The following is an 18,601-nucleotide window of genomic DNA, read 5'->3' on the forward strand; positions in this document are numbered from 1 at the left end:
TAAAATTCATTACCCTTAATGACATTCCTTACAAAATTTGTAGGGGAAGTTCTCCATTTCTTTTCTCCCTTATTTAATCAAGTTTTCATTTTCCTAATTTTAATGATGTAACTAAACAAATGTAAAAGAATGATTACCTTACTATTAATTCTAATTACTTAGTAGTAAACAAATTACCCACTTGTGGGGAAAACTATTATTTTATTTATTTATTTATTTATTGCAATTCTAGCTCTCTTTTGTCTTCTTCTTCAGCTTTTACAGTCTTTTGATTTACTTTTCCTCCATTCCTTTTTATTGTAAGGACACTTTCCTATTAGCCCCCATTTTATAATTTCACCCCCAATTTTCAGACCCAAAAATATTTGACACAAACACACACGATCTTCGTTCAACCAGACCAGAGAGCTTCAACAATTTCAATTCTCCGTGGACGATCCATCCAGGTTAATTCATTTTCACAATTTATTTGCTCAATTTGTGTATAGTTAATGCATGTTGTTCAATTTCCAAATTGCATTGTAGTTTCCAAATTTTCTAAATAGTTTTTGCATGTTTGAGTATTCAGGCGAGTCTTGGAAATACAATGGGGGGTTCGATGAATGAGAACTCAGACGATTCAGAGATGAGTGATGGTGAAGTGGATGAGTTTCTTGAGAAATCTTACGAAGACCTAAAGAATGGTAAACATCAGGTGAAACTTTCAGATGAGACTTTCAATTGCCCTTATTGCCCGAAGAAGAAGAAGCAAGGATATCATTATAAGGATATACTCCAACATGCTACTGGGATTGGAAAGAGTACATCTGATAAAAGAAGTGCACAAGTAAAGGGTAGTCACTTGGCTTTAGCAAAATTTTTGGAAACAAATCTAGCTACTGGAGCTAGTCCTTCCAATTCCAAACCCACTGGACAAACTGCTGTTGATGTAAATAATTGTGACAATGGTGTCAAGTTTGTGTGGCCTTGGACAGGGATAGTGGTTAATCTTCCCACTAGACAGGCTGATGATGGGAGATATGTTGGAGAAAGTGGATCCAAACTGAGGGATGAGTTGTGTCGGCGAGGGTTTAATGCCTTAAGAGTACGTCCTTTGTGGAATTACCGAGGTCATTCTGGGACTGCTTTAGTTGAGTTTAATAAAGGCTGGCCTGGTTTGGAAAATGCTCTATCATTTGAGCGAGCTTATGAGAGTGATAAGCATGGGAGAAAGGAATGGTTAGCCGATAATGATCAAAAATCTGGCCTCTATGGCTGGGTTGCACGTGAAGAGGATTATAAATTGACAAACATAGTAGGGGAGCACTTAAGGAAGATTGGAGACCTTAAAACCATTTCTGACATTATGATGGAAGAGGATATCAAACAGTCTAGACTTATATCTAATCTTACACAGATCATTGAGATGAAAAACGAACATAAGAATGAAATAAGATTGAAGTGTGCTGAAACCACTGCATCTCTTACCCTTTTGGAGGAAGAGAAAGATAAGCTGCTTCAAACTTATAATGAAGGTATATTTGCTTTGTTGTTTCTTTTCTTTTTCTTTTAATAATGAATTTGGGCTTATTTATTTGTTCATGCTATTTTGTATTCAGAGATTAGAAAGATTCAATCAAGCTCACGAGATCACCTTCAGAAAATTTTTAACGACCATGAAAAAGTTAAGGCTCAATTGGAATCTCAGAAAAAGGAGCTCGAGTTTCGTCGCACAGAATTGGAGAAGCGTGATGCAAATAACGATATTGAAAGGAAAAAGCTCACTGAGGAGATAGAAAAGGTTTGACATGTTCACATTTCATGGTGCTAATGAATTACAATCTCCGGTTAATGATGATTAGTGTGTATACTTTATAAAATGTTAATAATTCAGGTAAACTAGAATACACATGGTCCTTCATTTGTATTGTCTCATGAAAGTTTCGAAGTTTGAAAGTTAATGCTCATGATCTTTCATCTGTGTTAATGCTCATGAATACACATGTAAAGTTTCAAAGTTAATGCTATGATCCTTCATCTGTGTTGTCTGTTCTGGTGAGTTATTTACCATTACTGTTGTCATTAGAACAGTTTGTATGAATGACACCATTAATTAAAATTTACGTTAATTCATATCTATGTAATATACTAATTATTAAGCAAAGTTTGGTGCATTTTAAGCCGTGAAGTAGTAGTATTTTACAACATTTAGGTTTGATTGCTGCACAACTGCCTCTACTTATGTTTGTGGGTGCACTTGTTCTGACAAATAAAGTTCCAAGCATACATTATCTTTGACACTAGGCTCCCTGGGACTGGTAACTATAGCAATTGCTATGTAGGTACTCAGGATGGACTCTCGAACCTTAGATATTGTAGGAGAATTCCAAGCACACTCTTTGAGATTATTTACAACAGCAGCATGAGCTGCCAACTTGTCTTTATGCTGACTGATGTTGCTATAAATTTGATAATACTGATTTCATTGTTCTTTCAGAATGCAATAAAGAATAGCTCTCTTGAAATGGCTGCTTTGGCACAACAAAAGGCTGATGAAAATGTGACTAAACTGGCTGATGATCAGAAGGTTTGTAACTTGCTCTTAAGAATTTAAATAGTAGTAACTTATTTCCTTAAAATTTTATTGGGGATAAACTAAACATAAGTGTTCTAATTTTATCCAGAGGAAAAAGGAAGAGCTTCACAATAGAATAATTGAACTAGAAAAGAAGCTTGACGCAAAGCAAGCACTTGTATTAGAAATTGAAGGACTAAGAGGCAAATTGAATGTTATGAAACACATGGGAGATGACGATCTGGAAGTTCTAGGGAAGGTGGAAGCAATACACAAAGTTCTGAGAGAAAAGGAAGGAGAGTATGAAGATTTAGAAGCTTTGAATCAAACTTTAATTATTAAAGAGCGCAAGTGCAATGATGAGCTTCAGGAAGCTCGTAAAGAAATGATAAGTGTAAGTGTTATCTTTTTCTGTGTTGGTTTGTGCGTCACATGTAGCTTATTGCTTTCAGCTAAATGACTGTCTAATAAGATGGTCTTTCTCCGTATTTTTCTCTGTTTATGCTTGCTACTAGTATCAGTAACTCTAGCTTGAATGGAAAGTAATCTTTTGAGTTGTAGGGCTTGAAAGAACTACCAGGCCGAGCATTAATTGGTGTTAAAAGAATGGGAGAATTAGATAGCAAACCATTTCTGGAAGCAATGAAGAGAAAGTATAATGAGGAAGAAGCTGAGGACAGGGCTATGGAGCTGTGCTCACTATGGGAAGAATATCTTAAGGACCCTGACTGGCATCCTTTTCAAGTTAAATTGATTGATGGGAATCATCAGGTTTGGTTTTTATGTTGTTTTGTCTAGTTTGGTTGCGTCGACTTTATGAACTATCATAGTCATAGTGACTTTATGAACTTTCATAGTCGTAGTTTTCCTATGCTTTTTTCTCTGATTATGCAGAAACAATCACACAGCATCTATTTGTTATCATTGACAAAGCCTAACAACTACCCGGCACCTCTATTTTCTCTCTTCCTTGAAAAAAAAAATCTATTTTCAAATTTAAAATATTAAATTAGTTTTGTTTGTCTATTTTCCATTTACATTGAGTTGGACTGCTCATCTAATAGGTAGATCAATTTGCAGATCTGGTAGCAATAACTGTAATATTAGTTTTAAATATATTTGGCAATTCTTTGTTTTTTTGGTGCTTTTGAGAGGATTACCCAAAATCAATGTTCCTCTTGATTCAGGAGCTGATCAATGAGGAGGATGAAAAATTGAAAGGTCTGAAAAAGGAATTGGGTGACGAAGTTTTCAAAGCTGTAAAATCAGCTTTGGTTGAGATAAATGAATACAACCCTAGTGGGAGGTATATAACCTCAGAACTTTGGAACTATAGAGAAGGAAGGCGGGCTACTCTGAGGGAGGGGGTTGAACAAATGCTTAAAATGTGGAGATCAAAGAAACGCCTGAAAGAAGACGAGTGAAGGTTAATTCTTAACAATTTTCTATGAGAACATTATTTCTAAGTTTCTATATCTTTCATTGTTTTGTGCAATGGCTTATACTTCTTTAGCATCACCACAATAAGGTTAGTAGTTTTGTCTTGATACATTCTTTTGCTTTATTATAAAATCACATATGTAGAATTTATCTTGGAAACTACACCACTTAAATTACCTCAGTTTTCTGTAATCTACTTTGTAGAAACAAGAGTACTGTTTACTTAGCATTTTCACGTTGAAACATTTCCTGTTTTGCAGATGACATAATTAATGTTGTTGAATGCTGGTGGAAGAAGAAAGACGTGTAGCCGGGCAGTCTTCATGTCGTCTGGGGGAACGTATTTTTGTGTTCTGGCATCTATTTTCTGTATAGCATATTAAGTGCAGATTTTTGAATCTGTAGAACTGAATATGTGCCAACATTTTCTCAATCCTGCCTGTATGTGCAGGAATAAACGTGGTTGGAAAACCTATTTCACCATCAACTCATTAGCGCAATCTGAAATTTTAGAGTAATTCGTGGGATTCTTTCTATTAACAGGGAGCTTTATAACAACCTAGGAGATAAGTTAATTGTGCAATTCACTAACGAGTCTCATATTTCAAAGAAACTTGATATGTATGTACACCAATAGTGGTATGGGTGATAAGATTTAGATCCAAAATTGCTGTAAAGAAGGCAGTTGAATCTTTATTACTCATCAAGAAAGACAAATACAGTAAAAACCTAAACTATTTGAGTCAGTTTGGAAACCCCATAGAAAGTAGATAGGTTTGGCTTTTGGTCCTATAAATACACTTAAGTTGTACTAACTCTCTAACTAACTAGCGACTTATTCTTGCAGTTGATATATGTTAGGCATGTAAGCATATTTGAGGCCTAACATGTAAGCATATTCTCCTCTAGGTGAGTGAATAGAAGAATCCATTCTTAAATGTTTCTGCATTGTCTGGTCTTGTCCCACCTCCAAGAACAACTTTGGAGGTTCATCGTACAAGAAATTCTGATTGCATCATTCTTTTTCTCGCTTAAATAATCTTTATAATACTCATTGTAAGAAGAAATTTCCCATAGGACATTTTAATACTCTGTCATAATCCGTACGTGGCTTAGTCTTGCAGTCACCCTTCGCTTCTTATATCATCATTTTTTCCCTACAAGTAGACCAGTCAGTTGGATTTTCTTAAGTCGTCGCCCCATCATTGTTGAGTTTACTCCGTTCTTGGTTAGCTTTGACAGCTCCTTTTGAGGTCACTCACACCCATGGAATCTTTTATTGAAGACGAAATTTAGGTTGTCACAATATTGGAAGTCTCAGACCATCTGCAATGTGTTAGATTTAGTCAAAAAAAAAAAAAAATTGAGTAATATTACACTTTTTACAATTGTGCAATGTGTTGATTTAGTCAAAAAAAACAAAAATGAGTAATATTATATTTAGCACACTTTTTACAATTGTATTCCTTAACAAATAATAGAAAAATGTAATATTGTAATTAAAAAAATTGTATTAAAATTAGCTACCAAGCCATAATCTCATGAATGATGCAAATATTATTTTTGACAAATTTTTAACATTTTATGGTCAATTATTTTTTTTTAAATATTTTTACAAAATCTTATTTTTTTTGTTTTTAATTTCACAGTTTTTTTATGTTTTTAATTACAATTTTTTTTGCAGTGTTTTACAAAAATAACATGAAAATTATGTAAAAATAGGATTTTTTTCATAAATATAGGAAAAAAATTAGAGTTTACTTTAATATGACATAAATAAATAAGAGTAATGCAAGAAAAATATATAGGAATAAAAAATAATCAAAGTTTAAAATATGGGAAATCAAACAAAAGACCATAAATAAAAGTTGATAAAACTTTTAATAGCAAATATCGTTGGAGAAGACACAGTCACTAACACTGGAAATGTTACCTGTTGCTCCAAAATTCGCCCAAAATACGTGGACCAGTCGAGAGGGGACACGTGGATCAGATAACTTGGAAAGATTTGCTAAGTCTTTTTATGCCACCAGGAAGCGCTATTAGCATGGGTCCCGGAGGAGACACCCGGAGTACAAGGTACTCCAGGAAGCTAGTATAGCATGAAGGCTCTCCGGGATGTGTCAGGTCTCTCCCGAGAAATCAAGTCGCATTTAATGCTGCATGGGAGGAAGCGTGTTGGGACTGTAACACGCAATAAAGTCTGACGGCACAACCCCCGAACAGCAGCGCTACAGTAATGATCATTTAAGTCTAGCGACGGCTACTCTGCGAAGAGTCACGTCAATCACAAGACAAAAAGGACATTCTCCATAAAAACCCTACAGCACCTAGGGATTTGACCATGCATCACCCATGGTATATTCATCGGAAATGCCCAACTTTATGGATACTCACAGACACATGTGTAAGAACAATTCTAGGGATTACCCCACCAAAACACTATAAATACCCCCTCAAAGCTCATTTAATGGGGTCGAGAATCTTGGTTGCAAAAGAGCAAGAAGAGAAAAAACTCACCAAGAACATTCTCTGTATTTAAGAGAAAAACATTCTCTCAAGTGTAGAATATGTATTAAATACATCCATTAATAGCAGTGGCTCGTGGACTAAGGCTCATTAACGCCCCAACCACGTAAAAAGTCTTCATCTCACTTTCTTACAGCTCCTTATTATAATTATATTTTAATAGTTGCCGAAAACCTCGGTCAACATTTTGGTGCTTTCATTGAGAGCTGAGGAAAGCTGCTTCACAACAAGCATTTAACTTCACGACAATGGTGGAGACAAGAGCTACACGTCATCCTCGCCCTCTAGAAGACGCTCAAGATCCCAATGAGGAAGATGTAGCCTCAAGGGCAGCAGAGGAGTCCGAGGAAGAAGAAGAAGAAATAGTTCCCGATGAAAACTACGAGGAACACCTCGACGAGTATGCCTATGAAGGAGGAAGCTACTCGGAGCTGGTGCTCCTTAGACAAAAAGCTATCGATCATGAAGCTGAGATCGAAGCTAGCTTAACAGGCCCTACCCAGGGGTCGAGGAGCAAAAGGTCCTCCAAGGGCAGCACCCGAACGGGAGAGAAGCGCCAAAAGAAGGGGTACACACCCCAATACACCCAGTACACAGAGCTCACGGACTCTCAGGAACGTGTATATTTTGCCACAAGACAGAGTACGCACTACCGGAGACCACAGCCATTGTACAAAGACAGCTCCCGGAGAGATCCGAGTAAAAGGTGCGAGTACCACAACGACATTGGTCATAGCACCAATGAGTGTAAAAATCTCAAAGACGAGATTGAGAATTTGATCCGTTTGGGCCACCTCTATGAGTGGATCAAAAATAGGTTGCCCCACCTTAATCCGGGGCAGGTGGCAGGGGGTATGCCTCCGGGAACACCAGGGGGTACAGCAGGAGTATTGCCTCCAGCTGCTCCCGCAGGTGACACCCAGCATATACCCGGACTACCGCCCCGGCCTAATGGACGGGTAGCCATGATCTCCGGAGGTCCCCATATCGGAGGAAACACTCGCAAGGAGCGAAAGAGATATGCCGAGGCCGCAAGACACAGTGAGGTGTGGGAGGTCACTCAACTCCCGGCTCAAAGGCCTCGGCTAATGGACCAACCCATAACGTTCACGGAAGAAGACGCCAAGACGGTGCGTTTTCCTCACCACGACCCGCTGGTCATAGAGACCCCCATCGCAAATAAGGTGGTGGCTAGGGTCCTGATTGACAATGGGAGTTCCGTGAACTTGCTCTTCAAAGAAGCCTTCACTGCGATAGGGTTGACCGACCGGGACCTCTCTCCTAGTGGATCGCAGCTCACAGGGTTTAACGGGACGACGCTAATCCCGATGGGAAAAGTCAGGCTCCCAGTTACCCTGTGCCCGGATACCCCCCAAAGCACATTCAAGTATTGCACCTTCGTGGTGGTAGACTGTCCAACAGCCTACAACGCAATCTTAGGCCGACCGGCCCTCGTCGACTTTGGTGCAATTACTTCAATCCGACACCTATGCCTAAAATTCCCTACCCAGGAAGCCGGAGTCGGAACGGTGAGGGGAAATCAAGGAGAGGCCAGGCAATGTTACAATGTTGCCACCCACTTGCCAGTACTCATGGTCCGGGGGCCCCCTGAGATAGAGAAGGCTGAAGAGGACGAGTTGGATCCTCGCATAGGGTCCGAAAGGGTCGTAGAACCAATGGAGGACGTCGAAGAAATACCAGTGTGCGACGACGACTCCACTAAAGTACTCCGGATAGGGAGGAGCCTGGATCCGGAGGAAAAAGATAAAATAATAAAAACACTGAAGGGCGCCATCGACATTTTCGCATGGCGCCAAGAGGACATGACCGGCATCAGCCCTCATGTCATCACCCATGTACTCAACGTCAACCCGGACATGCCCCCTGTACAGCAAAAGAGACGCCCGCTCGACTCGGTGAAAGCCGAGGCCTTAGAGAAAGAGGTGGACAAACTTTTGTCCAATGGCATGATCCGCGATGTATACTATCCGGAATGGTTGGCCAATCCGGTCCTGGTGCCCAAGCCGAACGGGACCTGGCGGGTTTGTATAGATTTCACAGATCTAAACAAAGCCTGCCCAAAGGACTGCTTTCTGCTGCCCAGGATCGACCAGATGGTAGACGCCACGTCCGGATTTAAGCTGCTGTCTTTCATGGATGCCTATGCTGGGTACAACCAAATAAAAATGCATACGGCAGACCAGGAGTGCACTAGCTTCGGGGCCAGATAAGGGGGTATACTGTTACCTAGTCATGCCTTTCGGACTGAAAAACGCCGGAGCAACCTATCAAAGAATGGTTAACCGGATGTTTAAAAGCCTCCTGGGACGAAACATGGAGGTATATGTAGACGACATGCTCGTCAAATCCAAAGCATGCAACAGCCATGCAAACGACTTAGAGGAATGTTTCGAAGTCGTCCGGAGATACGGCATGAAGCTCAATCCGAAAAAATGCACCTTCGGGGTCAAGTCGGGAAAATTCCTGGGCTTCATAGTCAGCCAAAGGGGGATCGAGGCGAACCCGGAGAAAATCCAAGCTCTCCTGGACATGCCATCCCCCAAGAAACATAAGGACGTGCAGAGTTTGACCGGAAAGGTAGCCGCACTGAGCCGCTTTATCTCACGGTCCACGGACAAGTGCATACCCTTCTTCAACATACTGAAGAAATGCCAAAAGTTCGAATGGACAGATGAATGCGAGGAGGCATTCAAAAGGTTAAAAGACCACATGGCCAAACCTCCTATCCTATCAAAACCCGTCCTTGGAGAAGACTTGTTCCTTTACTTGGCCGTCTCCGAGCATGCGGTCAGAGCTGCACTGGTCCGGGAGGAAGAAAAAATTCAGCACCCCGTGTACTATGTTAGTAAGCGCATGGTAGGGGCCGAGACAAGGTACCCGGTTATTGAAAAATTAGTATTCTGCCTCCTGATGGCATCAAGGAAGTTGAGACCATACTTCCAAGCCCATCCGATCAGAATCTTGACCAATCATCCACTCCGGCAAGTTCTCCAGAAGCCTGAAGCATCCGGAAGGCTCCTCAAGTGGGCGATGGAGCTGAGTCAGTTCGACTTACATTACGTGCCCCGGATTTCCATAAAAGGCCAAGCCTTGGCGGACTTCATCACCGAATGTAATGAAGCCGAGGCAACAGCCAATACACCAGAGCCACCCATCCCCACTTGGAGAGTATTTGTGGATGGAGCTTCTAATGAGAACGGTTCAGGAGCCGGAGTGGCTATGATATCACCTACTGGATTGCGGCTCCAGGCAGCACTCCGATTCAACTTCACAGCTTCGAATAATGAAGCCGAATATGAGGCCCTGATAGCGGGGGCTAAAATTGGCTAAAGCTGTAGGAGCCAAGAGGGTGGAAGTCTACAGCGATTCTCAGCTGGTCGTAAACCAAGTTTCCGGAGAATACCAAACTCGCGGCGAAAGGATGGCCGCGTACGTAACAATAGTCCGAGAACTACTCCACGAATTCACGGACTATAAAATAGAAAGAATCCCCCGAGAAAAGAACGCTCACGCGGACTGTCTGGCTAAGTTAGCCTCGGACAGCGAAATCGAAGAGCTGGGGGTAGTACCAGTGGAACGCTTGGCAGAGCCAAGCATCAAAATAAAAGAGACCACACAAACGGTTGGGCAAGAACCCAGCTGGATGGTCCCCATCATAAAGTACATAACCACAGGTGAGTTGCCCCAAGAGAGGGCACTGTCTCGAAAGATTCAGTATCAGGCTCATCGTTATGTAATGATGGATCAAATTCTCTACCGGAGAGGACTCAGCATGCCTTATTTAAGGTGTGTATCGGACACGAAGCTAGACAAATCATGCGGAGGTCCATGAAGGGTTCGTGGAGATCATACGGGAGGACCCAGCCTCTCAAAGAAAATATTGAGGCAGGGGTACTTCTGGCCAACAATGAAAAAAGATTGTATAGACTATGTCCAAAAGTGTGACTCGTGCCAAAGGTACGCGAACATACCGAGAGCTCCTCCAAATGAGATCACTTTGATGACCAGCCCCTGGCCCTTCGCGGTCTGGGAATAGATCTCATCGGGTCTCTACCTACGGGAAAAGGAGGGGTAAAGTATGCAATAGTAGCGGTGGACTACTTCACCAAGTGGACGGAGAAATTTGCCGAGCCTATGAAGACAATAACTGCTAAGAAGGCGTTGGACTTTGTTATCAAAAACATAGTGTGTCGATACGGCTTGCCTCACAAGATAGTCTCAGACAATGGAAAGCAATTTGATTGCGAGGAATTTACTGACTTTTGCAACCAACACGGAGTGGTAAAAAGCTTCTCCGCGGTAGCCCGGCCTCAAGCAAACGGCCAGGCGGAAGCAGTCAATAAAATCCTAAAGGTCACCTTGAAAAAGAAGCTGCTGGCCTGTAAAAATAACTGGCCTGAAGAATTGCCAAGGGTATTGTGGGCCTACCGGACGACCCCCAGAACCACAACCGGTCACTCGCCGTTCTCAATGGCGTACAGTTGTGAAGCAATGGTCCCGGTGGAAACATTATTCCCATCCCACAGGAGGACGACTTATGATCCGGCCACCAATCAAGCCCTGCTCCAAGAGGCTCTGGATCAAGTCGAAGAACTCCGGGATGAGTCCCAAATACGGATGAAGGTGACCAAGTATTTTAACTCCAAGGTTAAAAATAGAAAATTCGCTATTGGGGATATGGTCCTAAGAAGGGTTTTCCCAGCCACCCAAGAACCCGGAGTGGGGGTACTTGGACCAAATTGGGAAGGACCATATGAAATCGAGGACGAAATCGGTTCTGGCACTTACAAACTGAAAAGAATGGACGGAACTACTGTCCCAAGAGCCTGGAATGCCGATCACCTCAGAAAATATTACCAGTAGCGAATTAAACTTAGATTTTGTTCAAAGGGTTTGTACCGTCCAAATGTATGCCCCCTCTATATTAAATAAAACTGAGTGCCTTAAAAACAAAGTTTCTATGCCACTCAGGGGGGTACTAGGGTATACCGCACGGACAAACAAAAACAAACTAAGTAAAATATCCTGACCCAAAGGGCAGGTCAATCTAAGTAAAATATCCTGACCCAAAGGGCAGGTCAAAAAATATGCGCAAAAATAAAGAGCATAAGTATAAAAACCCTGAGCCAAAGGACAGGTTAAAATACCTAAGTGTGACAAATAAAGATCGCATATATATAAGAAAAAAATATCCTAGCCCGAAGGGTAGGTCATACACATGTAAATGGCCCGGGGACAGGCCTTAAGATATAATTGTCTCCCCTTCAAATAAAAGCTGCCGCCTATATGTAAATTGTTCTAAGGCAGCAGCAAATATGTACAAACAAAAAAAAAAGAGTTATAAGAAGAACGGGTAGAATCTGGGTCAATAATACGGCAGCTCAGTCAGCCCGCGGAGGAAGACGAGGTCCAATCCGTGCCTCAAGCGCAGCATCAAGCTTCTTCTTCTTTTCCCGAAATCTGGCAATCATTTCCTCGGGTTTGGGATAAAAAGTAAGCTTGATACTCTGATCATTGGTGGCCCAAGCCATGTAGACACCATCATCAAAGCGCTTCGGGCACCGGGCGCAGAAACGAGGAGAAAGGAGCTCGGCCCTCTTGGCCTTCTGGTAGGCGATCTTTGTAATCCCTAAGCTCCTTCAACTCCGCAGCTAGAGCGGCCTTGGATTCGATATCCGACTGGTGAGTCTCCTCTAGAGACCTCACCTTGGCGGCCATTTCATCCAAAGCCTCCCTGGCCTCCCGGAGATCTCGCCTGGCCTTCTCGACAGCCTCGGTTTGAGCCCTTAGTTCCTCCTGGTGATGGGCCTCCATCCTGTCTCTCCGCTGGGCCTCGTCCCGGATCATGGCCTCCGCCTGAGCCTCCCTCCGGTTGGCCTCCTCTTCCTTGGCCTTGGCCGCTGCCTCCTGGCGCTCGGCAGCCTCCTGGTAGATCTGCCTCTCCGCTGTGAGGTCTTGGAGGACCTTCCTGACGTCGTTCATGTCCCCAAAGTCGGACAGAGCGAAGCCATGGTTTATGATGTTTCTGGAGAGGCGACCAGCCTCAGCAGCAAGCTGAACCATAACGAGGTATAAGGAAAAATTTCTCAAAGGAAGAAAACAAAATACAAACAACAAAAAGGAAACGCAAAAAATTGCAAAGTACTTACCACTGTGAGAGAATGGCTGAGGTCCTGGACCTGGAAGATAGAGTTCAGGGAAGCACAAGTGGCAAACCGCTTGGGCGCGCAACGTGTAAGCTGAGAAGCGAACTCACCGGTCATCTCCGCGGCAAAGGGAGCCAAAGTGGGCCCTAGGAGGGGACGGAACCAGTCCGTTAAGGGGTCCAGATTGAGGTTCCACGGATCATGATAGTCCGGGTGGTTGATGCTCGCCTCAACCTCAGCTCGCAGAATCCTCCTAAGGGCCTCCACTTCGGCATACCCCCGGGAGTACTCGTCCATAGCATAGTTGTGTTTGGCTATGCGAAGCTCCTGCCTCACCTCATCCCCCGGAATCGGGGTAAGATCAATGTGGGGAGGAGCAGGATTTTCCTCCATCGGGGAAACCCCGCCGTCTAGGCCATGAGCAGGAGTGTCGGCCCTCCGAGGCCTCTTCGGCTCGTCCTGGGCAATCATCTTGCCCTTACGCTTGCGAATCAGAGCCACTTCAGGCTCCTCCTCGTCCTCCTCTGCTACCACTGGAGGGGCTTGAGGCTCTCCAGTACCCTCAACGGCTTCCTCCGAGAAGTCCCACCCTTTCCCTTGGCCTTCTCCCGGAAGCACCTCCTCGTCATCCACTAAGTCAATGGTTTCGGGGGGAGCGCCGGAAGGAACCTTCAAGGAAGGAGCCGGGGGAGAGGGGGTGAAAGCCGGAGGAGCCACGGGAGTATGAACCCCGGCAAGCCATTCCGGGATGGCATCCATGGAGGTACCTGTTCCAATAAAATAAGCAAGTGTTAGAAGTTCGTGAGGAACCGCTTATAAAAGATGCAGCAAATAAGCTACTCCTACCCGAACTTCCTAATTCGGCCCTAGCAAAGTCCCGAACTTTAATGCTGGCAGCATCATCTCCAAGATAACTGTCCGAGGGCCGAAACCAGCTGGACGCTATGTAAGCCGACGGACCTAAGGGAATAGGTTCCGGAGGGCCGGAGCCCATCCGGGACCGACCTAGGTAATCTCCTAAGTTCGTAAAATAAAATTCCTTCAAATGATCCCCCCACCGGGTCGACGGCATCTTAAACCTACGGAGACGCTCGTCGAACCCTATGGGCCTATGACTGGTATATTCATCAACGGAAGGAACATAGCGAATTATCAAGGGAGACTTACCACCGGCACCGGAAGTGCTAGCACCGGGAGCACCCGAGTTTGGTTCGGGGGCTAAAGGCTGAGGCCGGGAAGTCTGATTCTCAGAAGAACCTTCAAGACGAAGGGGCCTCCCGGCGGAAGGACCCCCAATCTCTTCTTGAAGTATCTTGTCAAAAAATTTAGCCTCGGACTTCCCGCCAATGGCTTGGCTCCTTCGCACCACCGGACTCCCCACGCGAAGCCCTCTCCCAGAGGCAGCCTGGGCCTTAGAATACGCCTTCTCCTGGGCCTTCCGGTAGAGATAATCTTGGTACTTCTTCTCTGCCGTAGCAATGAGCTCATCCCGGAAGGCCTTCTCCGCAACCGGCGCCCTCACATTGGGGCAGATGACCCGTGAGAGGTTGGAGTCATCCACGGATTGATGAGAAAGGATAAGTTTGGCCTTCCTACAATTCTCCGTGGTGACCAGGCCCCCGACATCAAGATCGGCATGGTCGTAGGAGGCGAAGGCTTGGGCCCTTCGAAGGAAAGCACGAGTGGGAAGCGTCCGCCGGTAAGGTGGGATCCGCACCCACTCCGTGAGAAGCTCCGGGTGGTCCACGGCCCCGAACCGGACGAGAAGAAAAAGCGGTGGCGGTACTCCTTAACATGAGTACGCCTATTATATGGAACCACCCCCTCGTTAGCGGGGGTGGATCCGAACCCATAAAAACCATCCTTAAGTTTGTCCCCTTTCTTGGGGACGGATACAAGTTCATAAAAATATAAAATTTCCGCCGGCCGGGAGACCCCCGGCCACGGGCGGTGTAAAAAATGAATAAGCCTGAGAGCAGGCGGTAAGCTTGAGGAATAAGTTGGTATGGCGCAAGGCCGACAAATACAAGAAAATTCACAAAGTAATCTTGGAGCGGGAGCATGGCACCGGTCATCAAATGGGTCTGACTCCAAGCCCCGAAGCCCTCATAGTTGTGGTTAGGCGTCTCCGAGTCACGAGGAGGCCGGTGGAAGGTCCCCGAGGTGGAGGGTTTGATCCCAGCCACATTAATAATGTTCTCCAACTGGCGAGGACAAGTCAGGGTCGATCGAAGCTCGGCCGCTTCCCAACCAGTTGCACGGGACTTGTACCCCTCCTGGGCAACGGGTCCCAGAGAAACCTCCTCCAGGGTGGCCATGCTTTTCCCTTTCTTCTTCGAAGATTTCGAGCCAGAAGCAGACATTTTATGTTCTGAGAAAAACAAAAGGGAAAAAGAAAAACCCAGCAGTTAGGTCCCATACCAAACCCTAAATCAAGAAAAAGGGAGTGGGGGTCCCCTAACCGCTGGAAAGAGGCCCCCTCCGGACACGTGTCACCTGGGAAACTCTGGAGAGAATCCCTCAACAAGTGTCGGGTGCAGTGAAATCGCAGAAAGTGGTTTCGCAAAAAAAAAAAAAAAAAAAAAAAAGGAGAGAAAAGCCATCCTATGCCCTAAGCAAGCGTTAAACGAAGAGCACATGGCCCTCTTCAAACGGAATCGTATAACTACAACAGGGGCATGATAAATGGCGATTCTACAACTAATGCAGTTTACATAAAAAAAAAAAAGAACTCGAAGAACTTAAACACTCACACACCCAGAAGCCTCTAAGTGCGAACCCAGAAAACGAACGAAGTAAATATAAGCATGTTATTATCTAAGGATGCAAGAAACTTACAGTCGATCGTTGAACTGGAGGAACTGAAAAGTGGTTGAGTGAGAGTTGAGAAGTACTGGCAAAATCAAACACTGGAAAATTAAATGAAGTGTCTGAGTATTAAGATAGTTCGTGCTACTTCGAGAAATTTTCTCTCTAGGAAATTCGAGCAGAAATGGCAAGGAATGGAAAGTAACCGAAATGAAGGAAAGGTGGTGGCTTTTATAGGCAAAAGTGCATGAGGAACAGGCGTCTTCACCTACCAATCGCACGGTGGGGGAAACGCACGATTCGAATTTCCAAAGATCAACGGACCAGATCAATCTACCATTAAGGCGGTGGAAACGTTTGAGTATCCGTCTGACACCATCAATGCGCCGCATCAATCATGGGGCGTGAAACGAATCGACCTCTGCAAAAGTGAATCGCTGCATTTAATGCCATTATCAGACACACCTCCACGCGCCCCCAAGTCGTATCAGAAGACCGAGGAGGCGGCTGGAAACATTCCTGCAAAAAGCATATCGCTGCATTAAATGACATCATTTAATTTGCCCCCACGCGCTCGAGGCTCGAGCTAGGGAAACGAGGGGTCAACCGGAGACACTTGAACAAGCCTTGGTTTATTTTTACTAAGTAAACAAGGCTTGGGGGGTAAATGTTGCTCCAAAATTCGCCCAAAATACGTGGACCAGTCGAGAGGGGACACGTGGATCAGATAACTTGGAAAGATTTGCTAAGTCTTTTTATGCCACCAGGAAGCGCTATTAGCATGGGTCCCGGAGGAGACACCCGGAGTACAAGGTACTCCTGGAAGCTAGTATAGCATGAAGGCTCTCCGGGATGTGTCAGGTCTCTCCCGAGAAATCAAGTCGCATTTAATGCTGCATGGGAGGAAGCGTGTTGGGACTGTAACACGCAATAAAGTCTGACGGCACAACCCCCGAACAGCAGCGCTACAGTAATGATCATTTAAGTCTAGCGACGGCTACTCTGCGAAGAGTCACGTCAATCACAAGACAAAAAGGACATTCTCCATAAAAACCCTACAGCACCTAGGGATTTGACCATGCATCACCCATGGTATATTCATCGGAAATGCCCAACTTTATGGATACTCACAGACACATGTGTAAGAACAATTCTAGGGATTACCCCACCAAAACACTATAAATACCCCCTCAAAGCTCATTTAATGGGGTCGAGAATCTTGGTTGCAAAAGAGCAAGAAGAGAAAAAACTCACCAAGAACATTCTCTGTATTTAAGAGAAAAACATTCTCTCAAGTGTAGAATCTGTATTAAATACATCCATTAATAGCAGTGGCTCGTGGACTAAGGCTCATTAACGCCCCAACCACGTAAAAAGTCTTCATCTCACTTTCTTACAGCTCCTTATTATAATTATATTTTAATAGTTGCCGAAAACCTCGGTCAACATTACCGTTCCTGGAAAAGTCACCAACGATGTCATCATCATCGGAAGAGTCACTAGAGTTAGATGTCTCAAATATAAATTAAAATAAAATCGATTCTATAACATAATGAATAAAAACAAATAACACAGAATAACTCAAACCGGTAATAATTAAAATAGAATCGGTTCTATAATTCAATGAATAAAAATAAGAGAAATTTGTGGCATAAATACCTTATGTTTTCGATTTTATACACTTAAATACCATATCATTTTTTTGGCAGATTAAATACCAAATGTTAGTTTCCATCCATTTCCGTTACTACTGTTTTGTTAAATGCTCACTATGATTATTAAAGTGACACATGTCAATATATAACAAGTCCAACCTCTTTTTTAATTAAAATTTATATAATCTAATTTAAAATAATAAAAATGATAATTTAAAAACATTTAATGTTTCCAAAAAAAAAATTAAATAAATAAGAGCTTCTTCCACTGTCTTCCTCCAAACCGATTCCACTGTAATGTTTGCAATAATATATTTCCCCACTGTAATTATAAGTTTGGTTCTAATCTATCTAATCTATCACATTCTCTCTCTTCCCCTCTACTCAATGAAATCCAGTCGAGTGGTGCCATCTACATCCAAACCAGGTTGTCTCCTCCCTCTCTCTTTCTCTCTCTCCTCCATCTGCCAAACCAGGTGCTATCTCCGACGATCGTCGCAATTTGGCGGATCCCTAAAAACGTTCTCGCATTCGTTGCGAGATAGAGACTTTGAACCAACGACCCAACACTCTTCTTCTCTCTCGTCCCAGCCCCAACAGCCCAAAGATCCCAACCCTAGCCCACCGTAGCTCCGAAGGCGACAATCCAGCAACACCCCTGAGTACTCCCCTCTCTCTCTCTCTCTCTCTCTCTCTCTCTCTCTCTCTCTCTCTCTCTCTCTCATGAACTTCGTTGTCTCTCCTGATCTTACACCCTCCTTCTCTGTTCATCTCATCCTCTATTAGTTTTTTTTTTTTTTTCAGGTTTTATTGATGTTCAATGTGTGTTTTTTATTTTTTTTGTTGTACAAAATATGCTCAGATCTGAGTTTAAGGTGGTGTGGTGGAGTTTTTTTTTAGGTGTGTGGATCTATGTGATAGTTATTGTGTAATATTGTTTAAATCATATTATTTTTGTTGTTTAAATGAGTTTAAAAGTTTATGTAATTTGATTTTGTGGGTAAATTGATTCTATATTAGTAGTTTGAAAAAATTATGATGCGGATTAATTGTCCTATTTTAAATTTAAGAAGGTAATTAATTATATTTTTCAATTTTTATAATTTTTTTTAATAATTATTATTTATTTGAATAATATCTAAGTATTTATTTAAATTAATATGGATAGAACAATAAAAATATGACATGTGTTACTTTAGTGAACACACTTAACATTTAACAGAATAATAGTAACGGAAATGGATGGAAACTAACATTTGGTATTTAATCCGCTAAAAAAAAATATGTAGTATTTAAGTATATAAATCGAAAACATATGGTATTTATGCCGTAAATTTCCCTAAAAATAACTAACACAAAATAACTTAAATCGGTATAATTAAAATAGAACCGATTCTATAACATAATGAATAAAAATAACACACAATAACTCAAACCGGTTATAATTA

At 43.1% G+C, this 18,601-nt stretch overlaps 1 protein-coding gene across 1 annotated transcript; it reads left to right on the forward strand.

Moving 5' to 3' along the window:
• The first annotated feature begins 259 nt into the window (after positions 1-259).
• On the forward strand, positions 260-4,512 carry LOC115703649 (protein INVOLVED IN DE NOVO 2). Its single transcript, XM_030630888.2, has 8 exons — positions 260-446; positions 569-1,514; positions 1,599-1,780; positions 2,477-2,566; positions 2,664-2,948; positions 3,116-3,325; positions 3,742-3,980; positions 4,255-4,512. The coding sequence occupies exons 2-7, from the start codon at positions 587-589 to the stop codon at positions 3,976-3,978; spliced, it is 1,932 nt and encodes a 643-aa protein (XP_030486748.2). The 5' UTR covers positions 260-446; positions 569-586; the 3' UTR covers positions 3,979-3,980; positions 4,255-4,512.
• The last annotated feature ends 14,089 nt before the right edge of the window (positions 4,513-18,601 follow it).

The sequence above is a fragment of the Cannabis sativa genome, chromosome 1 (assembly GCF_029168945.1).
Source record: "Cannabis sativa cultivar Pink pepper isolate KNU-18-1 chromosome 1, ASM2916894v1, whole genome shotgun sequence".
NCBI lineage: Eukaryota > Viridiplantae > Streptophyta > Magnoliopsida > Rosales > Cannabaceae > Cannabis > Cannabis sativa.

Excerpts from the sequence above, each read along its gene's own strand:
- LOC115703649 (XM_030630888.2), top strand. The coding sequence starts at position 587 with ATGGGGGGTTCGATGAATGAGAACTCAGACGATTCAGAGATGAGTGAT. Across the intron at positions 1,515-1,598 it reads GCTTCAAACTTATAATGAAG|AGATTAGAAAGATTCAATCA; the intron begins GTATATTTGCTT and ends TTTTGTATTCAG. Across the intron at positions 2,567-2,663 it reads AACTGGCTGATGATCAGAAG|AGGAAAAAGGAAGAGCTTCA; the intron begins GTTTGTAACTTG and ends AATTTTATCCAG.